Source organism: Anser cygnoides, chromosome 15 (genome assembly GCF_040182565.1).
Source record: "Anser cygnoides isolate HZ-2024a breed goose chromosome 15, Taihu_goose_T2T_genome, whole genome shotgun sequence".
NCBI lineage: Eukaryota > Metazoa > Chordata > Aves > Anseriformes > Anatidae > Anser > Anser cygnoides.
The window spans coordinates 12,608,827-12,619,944 of NC_089887.1; the positions used below are offsets into that span (position 1 = coordinate 12,608,827).

Here is an 11,118-nt window from a genome sequence, read left to right on the forward strand (position 1 = left end):
ACCTCAGCCGGGAGCTGATGCGAGGCCTCCAGAGCTATTTTTTAGGGACTCTGTGGGTGCCTGGCACAGCCCTGTCTCCTGCAGGCGTGCTGGGATCGGCGGCAGCAGCTCCCCACGCAGCCCCAGGGTGCCGGGAAGGGGATGGGGATGGGGATGGGGAGCCCCATGCTCCCCGGAGTCAGCCCCCAGCCCCTCCGAGCAGACCCCCCGGCAGCCCCAGCCCCGCTCCACGGCCCCCTTTTGCCTGTCCGGGAGGGTTTCTGCCCGCCCCACAGCCCCCGGTAATCACCGCGCCCCGGTCCCCAGCAAGCCGGAGCCGGGGCAGGATCCGGCCCGGGGCTGCCGGCGCTGGAGGCCGGGCCGGGGGGACAAGGCCGGGGGGACAAGGCGGGGGGGCGGCGGGAGGCTCTGCCGAGCCGTGCCCGCGGTCACAAGAGGGCACTGCGAGCCCGCGGCATCCCGGCCCCGGGGCTCCGAGCACCGCGGGGACCCCGCTCGTCCCCGGGCATCCCGGCCGGATCCCGCCGGGGCTCCGCGCCCCCAGCCCCGGGGGGGGGCTCCGCGGGTGCCAGCAGCTCCCCGCGCGTCCCCGGCTCGGCCACGGGAGAGGCGGCTGCGCCGCGGCCCCCCCAGGGCAAGAGGGAGCCGGGGGCGTGGGTGGGTGTGCGGGTGCTTCGCCCCGTTCCCCGCTTTCCCCAGTTCAGCCCAGTTCGGCCCCAGCCCGGGCCGACCCCTCCGGCTTCGGCCGCCCGGTGCCCGCTGCACCCGCCCGCTCCCGGCCCTCATTTTCCACGGATTCCAGCGAATTGACTTCTTTCAGCGTCATTTCACGGCCGGAGGGCTCTGAATCCCGCTCCCCCCCCCCCCGCCCCGGGCCGCGCCTGGCCCCCTCCCCTTCCCCTCCCCTCCCCTCCCTTTCTTCCTGCCACCCGAATTTACAATCCCTCATTTCCATTCCGCTCCACCCTCCCGCCGGGGACTTTGTTCTCCGCCTGGATCATCGCACCGCAACTGTGCCGTGTTTATTTCAAACATTTTGGCGGGCTGTCACGCGGCGGAAACTTAATTAATTGGGGGCTCTGCGGGCCCGGCACGACGCCGTCGGGCGGGGAAAAAAATAATAATAATTAATAATAATTAGGGGCCGGCCAAGGGACGAAGGGGAGATGGAGGCGTGAGGATGCGCAAGCGGCGGAAGCCGGACGCTGGTGCCGGCTGTCCGCGTTTGGGGAAAATCCTTCGGAAAAGGCCAATTTGGGGCGCTGGGGAGGGGATTGGGGGGGCGAGGGGGGGGGCAGGACCCACGCGCGCCCCACGCGCGAGGCCCAGCATCCCCACGCAGCATCGTGGGAAATCCCCCCGCGGGGGGGGGCACCGGGGGGGTCCCCAGGGTTTGGGGGGTTCCGGGGCCGGGACGGCCCCCCCCGGCCCCTGGGGACCCCCGGAGGCGGCGGACGGGCCCCCACGCCCCGCGTGGGGTGCTCGGGGAGGAGAAGGGGGGGGGAGGGAAACGGCCCCGCCCCTCCCCCCCGATTGGCCCAAAGTTTGGGGGCGCGGCGCTGATTGGCCCCCCCGGTTCCCACGCCCCCCCCCCCCCCCCCCATCCCCTCCCCAATTCCCCCCCGCGCTGCGCTCCGCGGCCACGGCCGGGGCCGCCCCGGGGCCGCCGCCGCCGCCACCGGGAGCCCGGAGCGAGCGATGCGGGCGCTGTGGGCGCTCTGCCTCGCCGGGCTGGCCGCGGCCCTCGGCAGCTTCTCGGCGGATCAGTGCAGCTGGAGGGGCAGGTAGGGGCCGGGGGAGGGGGGGGGGGCTGCAGCCCGGTTGTAGCGGGGGGGGGGGGAGATCCGGGCATCCCCGCGGTGGGGTCCTCGGGATGCCGCCTGCCTCAGTTTCCCCGCTCGGGGGAGGCCCCAAAAGATGCTCACGGCCCGGGGGGGTCGCAGGGCTCCGAGATGCTTCTCCAGAGCCCCCCTCCGCCCTCCTTCATCTTCCTCCCCGTGCAGGTGCGCGCTGCCGGCACCGACCCCCCCACACCCCCCCCGGGCCCCGCCGTTGCTCGGGTGGCTGCTGGGGCCCCCAGACCCTCCCCGGGGCCCTCTCCCACCGGGGGAAGGCGCCGAGCTCGGGAACAAAGAGCGGGGGCCCGGCAGGAGGGGCTGCGGCGGGGCCACGGGGCCGCGCAGCCGCCAGCGGCGCGGCCCGGACAAAGCGGCCGCCTCCGCGCCCCCCCCCCCCCCCGCCGGCCCCGCTCCCCCCGGTGGGTGCCAGCCCCGCGGCCAGAAATGCCCAAATGTCGCCACGGGGCGCCGGGGACGCCGGAATCCCAGTCCCGCAAGAGCAGGGGGTCGGGCTGACCCCCCCCCCCCAGCACCCAAAGGTCCCCCCCGAAAGGTCAAGGGAAGGGGCTTGGGGGGAGGGGGCAGGAGGGCAGAGCCCCTCCGTGACGATGCCATGGCTGCAGAAAACACCAGCCCCATCCCAAAATCATGAGAGCGTACCCCAGATTGAGGCTCCCAGGGGGCTGGTGCATCTCCTTGGGGTTTTCGTGCCCCTCACACCCCTCTGTGCCCTCCCTGGGGGTCGGGGTCTCCATCCCGGGGGGGGGGCACCCCGCTGACGGGTGCTGCGGTGCCTTGCAGCGGCTTGTCGCAGGAGGCGGGCAGCGTGGAGCAGCTGACCCTGCGCTGCGCCGAGGGCTCCCTGGAATGGCTGTACCCCACGGGGGCCCTGCGCCTCCGCCTGGCCCCCCGCCTGCCCCCCGCCACCGGCACCGGCAAGGGCAGGAGCCCCCGGCACGTCACCGCCTGCATCAAACCCGCCGGCACCTTCCGAGGGGCTCAGCTCTACCTGGAGCGGGACGGGGAGCTGGAGCTGCTGCTGCCGGAGGCGGAGGCGGCCCCCCGGCCCCGCGTGCGCTGCTTCAGCTGGCTGCCCCGCGAGAAGGTGGCCCTGTTCCTGCAGGCCACCCCGCACCGCGACATCAGCCGCCGCATCGCCGCCTTCCGCTACGAGCTGCGGGGGGACTGGCTCGCCCGCCTGGCGCTGCCCGCCGCCAGCCTGCCCGCCGAAGGTGAGCCAGCTTGCCTCCCAGGGGAGTCGCCCCTCGCTCCTTCGGGTGCCTTGGAACCTGGTTCAAGTGGGAAACCTCCCAAAAAGGGGATTTCTCTCACCACACGGGCAGGCGGGGGGTGATGGGGGGGCTCAGCCCTGGGGAGCTGCCGCCTGGCCCCCACGGGGCACTTGTGCCCTCCCGGGGGGCAGAGGTGACGGCTGTGCTTGGCCATTGCAGGGGCGTGCCGGCCGTGCAACGACACCGAGCTCCTGATGGCCATTTGCACTAGTGACTTTGGTGAGTGGCTCCTTGGGCTCAAGGGGAGGGAAAGGAACTAAAATTGGGATGCTGGGAGGGGGGGTGTTGCTGGGACAGCGTACACCTGACTGATCTGAGAGCCCTGCCCCAGCCTCACCCCAGCCCCAGGTTGGTGATGGTGCTCAGCGGAGCCCACCCATCGTTGCCCCATTCGGCACCCACATGGGGCGAAGCCCGGGGAGTGTTCCCCACTACCCTGCTGCTCCTTCAGCCTGCAGTGAGCTCATTTGCTCCATGAGGCTGCCGTGGGATGGGGACAGGGATGGTGCTGGGGACAGGACCACTCTCATGCCTCTCCCTGCCTTCCCCCGCAGTGGTCCGTGGCAGCATCCGCAGCGTCTCCAACGACGCGGAGCTGCAGGAATCCATCATCGGGGTGAGCGCCGTCCGCATCCACCGCCAGAAATTCCCCCTCTTCCAGGCCGGGGGGCGGCCGGGGCGGGCGGCGGGCAGCATCCGCACCCCCCTGCGCTGCGGCGTCCGGCCGGGCCCCGGCACCTTCCTCTTCACGGGGTGGCTGCACTTCGGCGAGGCTTGGCTCAGCTGCGCGCCCCGCTACAAGGACTTCCAGCGCATCTACGAGGGCGCCCGGCGCAGGCGGCAGAACCCCTGCGAGTTCCCCGTGGACTGAGCGGCTCGGGGAGGGGGCAGCCCCCGGTTTTGGGGCCGGGAGCATCCCTGCTCGAGAACCCCTGGAAAATGGTTCACCTCGGCACTGTCCCCCCGCCCGCCCCGGGGGCATCGCCACGTGGAGGGGGCCTCTCGCTGTCCCCGGGGAGGATGGATTTGCCAGCAAGGATGGGCACGTAGGGACACGGGAGCACAGGAGCACGGTGCTTTGGTCTTTGCCTCATCCTCGGTCAGGGGCAGCCCCGTGAAAATCCTGCAGGAAGGGAAGGGGTTTTCCCAGACGCATTCAAGTGGGCCTGGCCCTGGGGGGGGGGCTGGGGGCTCCCTGTGGACCGAGGGCACGTGGGGACCCACGCCCCGGGGATGCCGTGGTCTTGGGGTTGCCGAAGGTTTGGGGACGCTGTGGGGCACGGCGGGTGGTGCGGGGGGGCAGCTGTCCCCTGGGGGGGGCTCTGCGGGTGGCAGGAGGAGAGCGGTGGCATGGCTGGGGCACGGTGGTGAGAGCAGAGCGCGGAGGTGGATTTGCAATGTTGAGGGTGGAAGGGGGAGCGGGGTGATGGCGATGGAGAGCTTCGCCCTGGCCCTGCTGGTGATGCAGGGCATGGGCGGGAGGGGGAGAGGAAGAGGAGTGAGGCTGAAGGAGTGAATGTGATGGTGAGGAGGGAGCAGAGGCAGCACGGAAGGGACCCCGGCATGGCCACAGCTGAAGCAAAGCGTCGAGCACAGGAGGGGTCACGGGGATGGAAGTAGGAAGAGGTGGGGCTGTGCCACCGCCAGCATGGGGACGTGGGGACACGGGGATGTGACCTCATGGCAGCTTGCCATCCCACCGTGCCAGGGCGCACCAGGAGGGATTTGGGACCGTGGGGGCGTGGGGGGCATTGTATGTGCACTAAAGTGATAACGATACCAAATTTGTGATTTTGTTTTCTATAAACTAAACTGTATTTGTGGCGCGTGTGGCCTCTTTTCAGCAAGCGGCAGCGGTTGGTGACCGAGACACGAGGGGCGAGCGGGTGGGCGAGCGTGGCTGCGAACATCTGTATTACAGCGTCTCTGTAGATCTCTCTTCCCAAATTGCTGCCTCCCTGCTTTTCCCTGGGGTCAGCTGGGTTTCCTCCAGCGGGTCCGGGGGCTGCGGGGCCCCCCCGGTGGTGCTGCTGTCAGCGCCGATCTCGTCAGCGCCCGCCGGCCACAAGGCCTCATTGTGCCGGGCTGCCCCGCGCCCAGCCCGGTGCCGGCCGAAATCTGCTTCTCCTCGTCAGGAAACCGTTCCCAAAGAACGCTGCTGGCTTCGGAGCTTAATTAAAAGATACACGTGATCTGTTCCTGGGGAGATCCTGCCCCTGCGAGCCTCACCGGGGGATCGATGCAGAGCACACGGTGCCCGTGTTCCTCCTGGATGCTGGCTCCCTGCCTTGCTGCCCAAATGCCGATGACTATTTTGGGGCTGTGCTGGGAGCAAGGGAGCCGTGAGGGCAGGATACGGCCCTGGGGGAGACGGGGCTCTGGAGGAAGCCAGCAGCCCGGGGTTTTGGCAGCGTTAGCAAGGAGGCAGAAAGGGGGAAGGAGTGGGAAACCCAGAGGAGGAGGAAAAACGACACTGGAAAAGCAATAAATGAGGCGTGGACAAAGGGACCCGCGCTGCCCACACAGCCCTCTGTAGGCGCCGGAGCGAAATCCTGGCTTCTCTGACCCCAGCGCATTCCTTGGGGTGAAATTATTGCATTTAATGCGCCGAGCATCCGGTGGGGTTCTGTCCAGCCGCACAATATCTTGTTTTTCTTCCAAAATGTTTATTTGGCCAAATCAGATCGTTCTGCCGTGGCGGAAAAGGCTGTTATTCTGCTCTTTCGCCAACGCGGAGTTTTCGGCGGTGTTTTCGGTGCCCTCTGCCCTCGGCCGGGTTCGGCCGCCTGCCCCCCCTTCCCGCGGCGGCTGGGCTGTGGCCAGGGCTCCAACGCTTCCTACGGGAGGTGCTGGGGAAGGAGCTGGTGCTGGGGGGGTCACCACAGCTGCGGGGGGGGGGGACAGTGACGACGGGGCTGCTCAGGGATGCTGCAGCCCCAGGGAGCACCCCGGTCCTGGCAGCCCCATCCTGGCATCTCCCCAAAATCTCGGCCCCAGCTGAATTCCCGACGGGCAGCCCGGCCCCTGCTGCCTCTTGGCACAGAGCGGAGGGCACCATGAGGCGGGCTCCGTCCCGGTTAATGTTTCCTCTGCGGGATGGAAAACAAGGTGGGAGCCACCACGGCGGTGCGGAGGGAGGACGAGGGGACGGTGGCGTGGCGAGGGGGGCTTTGTGCAAACAAGATAAGGGGCGGGGGGGGCTGGAGGGGCGGGGGGCGATGGCGGTCCCCATTGTCCCCAGGGATAGTCAAGCTGGGGGCACCTGGGGACAAGCCAAAAGCCAGCCCCGGGGCAGGTTCAAGCTGGACCCACTCCAACTCGATCCAACCCCCCCATCAGCCCCATCCGTGACCCCAATGTCACAACCGAGGGGACCCTCTGGGTGCGCAGCTGCTGGGTGGCCGTGCCGGCACGGCGCAGCGCTGCGCGATGGCACCGTCAGGGCGTCCCCAGCGCCCCCGTCCCTGTCCCCGCTCACAATGGGAGCTGCCGTTTCCCGCCACTTCCCCCCCAGCCCTTTTATTCCCTCCCGCAGCCCCCCTTTTCCTTCCCCCTTGCCCGGCCGCCAGATAAAAGCCTGGACGTGTGAATCGCGGGGCACAAAGGCGACGCACAAAGGCGGCCGGCCGCGCGCAGCCCTCCTCGCTGCCCGCCCCGAGCAGGGGGATGGAGACCTCGCGCCCAGCCCGGGGCTGTCCCGGTCCCACTGTCCCCTCCTGTCCCCTCTGTCCACACCGCCCTGGGGCCCAGGAGCTGCCGTGGGGAATGCTTCTGGGAAAAGGGGTGTTCCATGGGGTCAGGATGATGTCCCTGGGGCTGGGGTCAGGATATGGTCAGGATAAAACCCCTGGGGTCAGGGGATGCTCTGTAGGTTTAGATAATGTTCCTGGGGTTGGGGAAGTCCTGTAGGGTCAGTAAGGAGAATGCCTCTGGGGTCAGGGGATGCCCCATAGGTTTAGGATGATGTTCCTGGGGTTAGGGATGCCCCATAGGGTCAGGATAATGGCCCTGGGGTCAGGGGATGCCCTGTAGGTTTGGATAACGCCCCTGGGGTTAGGGATGCCCCGTAGGATCAGGATGATGCCCCCGTGGCCAGGGGGCAACAGGCAGGACAGGGCAGTTTGGGCAGCTGCGCAGGGCAGCAGCAAAGGGGCCCAGCCCCAGCCCCGAGCAGGATGGAGCGAGCGGGTGAGCCCAGTGACCCCCAAGGGGGCCCTGACCACCACATACCCCCCCCCAAAAAAACCACAACCTGGGCTGAGGGCCCTGCTCGAAGCCCCCTGGCTTTGGCCAAGATGGATCCGAACCCCTGGGACCCCTCGACCCCCGATCTCGCGGCGGCGATGCCGACAGCTGGCGGGAAGGAGCTTTCCCAGCGCATGGCGACAAATTCCTGGCGCTCGGAGCCGCTTTGCAGCCGCCGCGGCCCCAGCGGGGGGAGCTGCCCGGGATGGAGGCAGATTAAAGGCGCTTGGGCTCCCAACTGCTCCCCGCGCACGGCCACCTGCTCGGCCCCGCACACCGGGACACGGCCCCCCCCGACCTCCCCGGGCCATGCACGGGGGGGCTCGGCCCTGCGTGGGAATTGTTTCATTAATTAACCGGCTCCCCGGCATCCCTGGGACCGTCCTCCTCCTCCCCGTGCTGCTGCCGCCCCCGGCCCCTCTCTGCCGGCTCCTGTTTCCCCCGATTTTCTGCTCGCTCCCAGACTAATTGGCCCCACCTGCCAGCAAGCCGCAGAAAATCGGTGAAATCCCCGTGGCCCCCATTTGGCCACAGCCGCATGGGGGCCATCTCGCAGCACTTGGGGGGGGGGGGGAGTGGTTCCCACCACCCCTCGTCCCCTGGTGCCACCGGGCCCTGTCCCATGCACCAGTGTTGGAAGGGGGGGGACACGGCCCTGGGCAATTTTTCCAGTCTATAGCAGTGTGTAGGGACAGCGTTAGTCCCGGTGGTGCGCCCTGTCCCCATCACTGCTCTAGTGCACGGGTTTAATGGGGTGAGCATCGCTGAGCGCCCGGACCCGCATTTTTAAGGCTGCAGCCTGTGCGTGCTTGTGCAATCACCCCCTGCACCTGCAGTGACACCGGGGCTGGCCTGGGTGCACGGCAAGGACAGGCACCCCATCACGGGGACACCGGGCTCTCCCCAAGCTCCCGGGTCCTGCTGGAGGAGCTGCGCAAACCTCGGCACAAAGGCACCCGGGGGGGAGCAGGGGAGGAAGCCACGGGCTGCGGGACGCGAGGTGAGGCGCGGGGCCGGGGAAGCCGCCCGCCCTCTGTGCGCTGCCGGTTCCCCTAATTGATTCGTTATTGTTCCCAGTTTTGTTTTTTTTAATTGCGGGCGGCCCCCGGCCCCGCTGGGATTTTCCCACAGCCGCCGCCGCCTTGCAGGAGAAGCCGCAGGTGGGCTCACGCGTGGGCACACGGGCGTGCAAGGCGCGCCAAGTGTGCGCGGGCGTGCAAAGTGCGTGCAAAGCACATGCAGCTGCGACACGTGCTGCCGTTTCCAGCAGCCCCAGCCACAAGGAGCGGGGGGCCAGCAGCCCCCCCCCCCCCCAAACACACGCTCCGGGCACTCCGGTGGAAGAGCCGCACGGTGCCCAGCGTGCCCGCGGCCCACCCCGGGCGGCGGAAGGCCTCGGCGGGCGCGGGGCCGCCCCTTCCGGCAGCCATGGACGCCGAGGCGCTGGACGAGCTGGCGGGGCAGCTGCGGGGGGAGGCCCTGGGGGGGCGCGGGCTGCTGCAGCTGGCGGCGGCCACCGGCCTGGCCGCCTACGCCGTCTGGGCCGCCGTGCTCATGCCCGGCTTCCGCCGGGTGCCGCTGCGCCTGCAGGTACCCCCGGGGCACCCCCTGCCCGGGACACCCCCGCCTCGCTTTGCTCCCCTCGCAGCGCTGACCGAGCCCCCCCCCCCACCCCCCAGGTGCCCTACCTGCCGTCCAGCGCCCAGCAAGTGGCCAACGTGATGGCGCTGCTGCGGGGCCGCTCGGGGAAGACGGTGGACCTGGGATCGGGGGACGGCCGGCTCGTAAGGGGGGGGCCCAGCGAGGGGAAAGGGCAGGGAGGGGAGCACAAGGGCACCCCCGGCGCGGGGACCCCTGGGAGCCAGCGGCAGGGTGCTGGCAGCCCCCACCGGGGGTGGCCCTGGGGACGTCCAGCAGGGTGGGACAACCCGGGGGGAAACCCCAAGGGCCCAGCAGGAGCCTCAGCACCCATGGGTGCTGTGTCCTGCAGGGGGCTGCTGCTGGGGCCAGCTCCTGCCCCCGGGCTCCTCTCAGCCCTGACTCTCTCTCTGCAGGTGCTAGAGGCTCATAAGCAAGGGCTCAGGCCAGCCGTTGGCTACGAGCTCAACCCGTGGCTGCTGTGGCTCGCCCAGTACCGGGCTTGGAAGGCGGGGTGCCACGGGCAGGTCTCCTTCCTGAAGCAGGACCTGTGGAAGGTAACGGCCTGCCGGGGCTGAGCGCTGGCCGTAGGCAGGGCGAGAGCTCTGAGGACGGGCCTGGGGCGCTGCCGGCCCTGATGGACGCGCTGCTAGAGCTGACTGCAGGTACCCCCAGCCCAGTCGGGCAAAACCCGCCGGGGAATGTGATGTGGGGACACCGAGACGATGCTGAAGGCAGGTTTTGTGAAAGAGGCGCTGCTTTCACACCCGGTCCCGGCTGTACCAGCGCAGCCCGCTGTCCCACACGCTGCGTGGCATCTTTGCTTCCCCTGAGGTTCACGAGACTGCTTGCAAAATGCTTGGCCACTCAGTCAGCTCCCCCACGCTTCCCCTCTGAGAGCCTTTTGCTTCTTTCATTCCCCTTTTCCTTCTTTTTAAAGGCAAATCTTTCTGATTGCTACAACGTGACCGTGTTCCTGGCTCCCAGCGTGGTAAGTCCCTCTGCGCTGAGGTGCTGCTGTCTTGTCCTCAGCAGGCTTAGGAGGGAGATTTTAGAAAACAGAGAAAATCTGGAATATTGGCAAAGACTTTAAAAAAATAAAAAAGGCCAAAAGTAAGAGACCGGAGGTAAGGAAAATCATAGAGTCACTTAGGTTGGAATAAAATTTGCATTTGGTCCTGGCCCCAGCTACGCACGGGGCCAGTCTCAGCCCTGCGTTTTAGAAGGGCCTTCAGATGCTGCTGCTTTTTGGGGCCCACCAGCCCTGCTGAGAAGCTCCCCCATGTCCCCCGGTGGCACTGCCCCGAGGAATTCACGTGGGACCAGGTCCCCAGGTGGGGCCGCTCCATCCAGGCGCATTTCCTCAGGCCCACGTTACCCCTGGGAGAGGGCGCAGCCCTGAAAGCAAGGCAGAGCTTTCGGTGTTTGGGGCTGCCCTCCTCACCGAACCATTTCGCTGTGCCCCTCTGGGACAGCGCGTGTGGCACAGCCGGGGGCGAGGTGACGCTCTCCTAAGGCCGCCCGGCCTCGGCTGTCTGTCTCTCCCCAGAAGCCTCCCCTAGCTGCCAAGCTCCTTGCAGAACTCCCCGACGAGGCGCGCGTGGTGGCCGGACGCTTCCCCTTCCCGTCGTGGACCCCAAGCAGCACCCTGGGGCAGGGGCTGGAGCAAGCCTGGGCCTATGACATGAAGGAGGTGCGGCGCGCGGCGCGGCGCGGTGCGGAGGGACGCCCGGTCTAACGGCGGCTCCTCGAGCCTGGCATCGCGGCTCCGCGGCGGCAGGGAGCCGAGGCACCGTCGGAGCCTCTCCGACCGGTGGCCTCAGCGCAGGAGAGCAGTGAGAGGGAGGGTGAGAGCGGTGCTTGGCCAGGCTTTTTTCCGCCCCCAAAAAAGGGGGAACTTGGTCCCTCCGTATCTTCCAGAGCAGTCAGCTTGGTGGAAGCAAGGGGGAGGGAAAATCAGATGTAGAATGATCACACGATTTAAGGGCTAAATCTCCAGTGCCTCTTTCTGTCCGATTGGTAATTTTAGATAATTTTTCAAAATAAACATTTGGACAGTTCTTCCCTCGAGACTTTTGCTGTGCCTTTGAGCCGCAGGGGGCTTC

General features: G+C 68.2%; 2 protein-coding genes across 3 annotated transcripts; both read left to right on the plus strand.

Moving 5' to 3' along the window:
- The first annotated feature begins 1,616 nt into the window (after positions 1 to 1,616).
- Positions 1,617 to 4,952, plus strand: METRN (meteorin, glial cell differentiation regulator). Its single transcript, XM_066977597.1, has 4 exons — positions 1,617 to 1,784; positions 2,640 to 3,070; positions 3,290 to 3,349; positions 3,685 to 4,952. The coding sequence occupies exons 1-4, from the start codon at positions 1,699 to 1,701 to the stop codon at positions 3,999 to 4,001; spliced, it is 894 nt and encodes a 297-aa protein (XP_066833698.1). The 5' UTR covers positions 1,617 to 1,698; the 3' UTR covers positions 4,002 to 4,952.
- Positions 4,953 to 8,771: 3,819 nt separating this feature from the next.
- ANTKMT (adenine nucleotide translocase lysine methyltransferase) lies at positions 8,772 to 11,073 on the plus strand. Of its 2 annotated transcripts, XM_048060128.2 has the most exons (5): positions 8,773 to 8,965; positions 9,055 to 9,159; positions 9,430 to 9,570; positions 9,954 to 10,004; positions 10,563 to 11,073. In XM_048060128.2, exons 1-5 carry the CDS (start codon positions 8,804 to 8,806, stop codon positions 10,749 to 10,751), a joined length of 648 nt encoding a protein of 215 aa, XP_047916085.1. In that variant the 5' UTR covers positions 8,773 to 8,803; the 3' UTR covers positions 10,752 to 11,073. The 2 variants fall into 2 exon arrangements, with proteins under 2 accessions (XP_047916091.1, XP_047916085.1); XM_048060134.2 differs by lacking the exon at positions 9,055 to 9,159 and having other exon boundaries at positions 8,772 to 8,965.
- Positions 11,074 to 11,118: the final 45 nt, after the last annotated feature.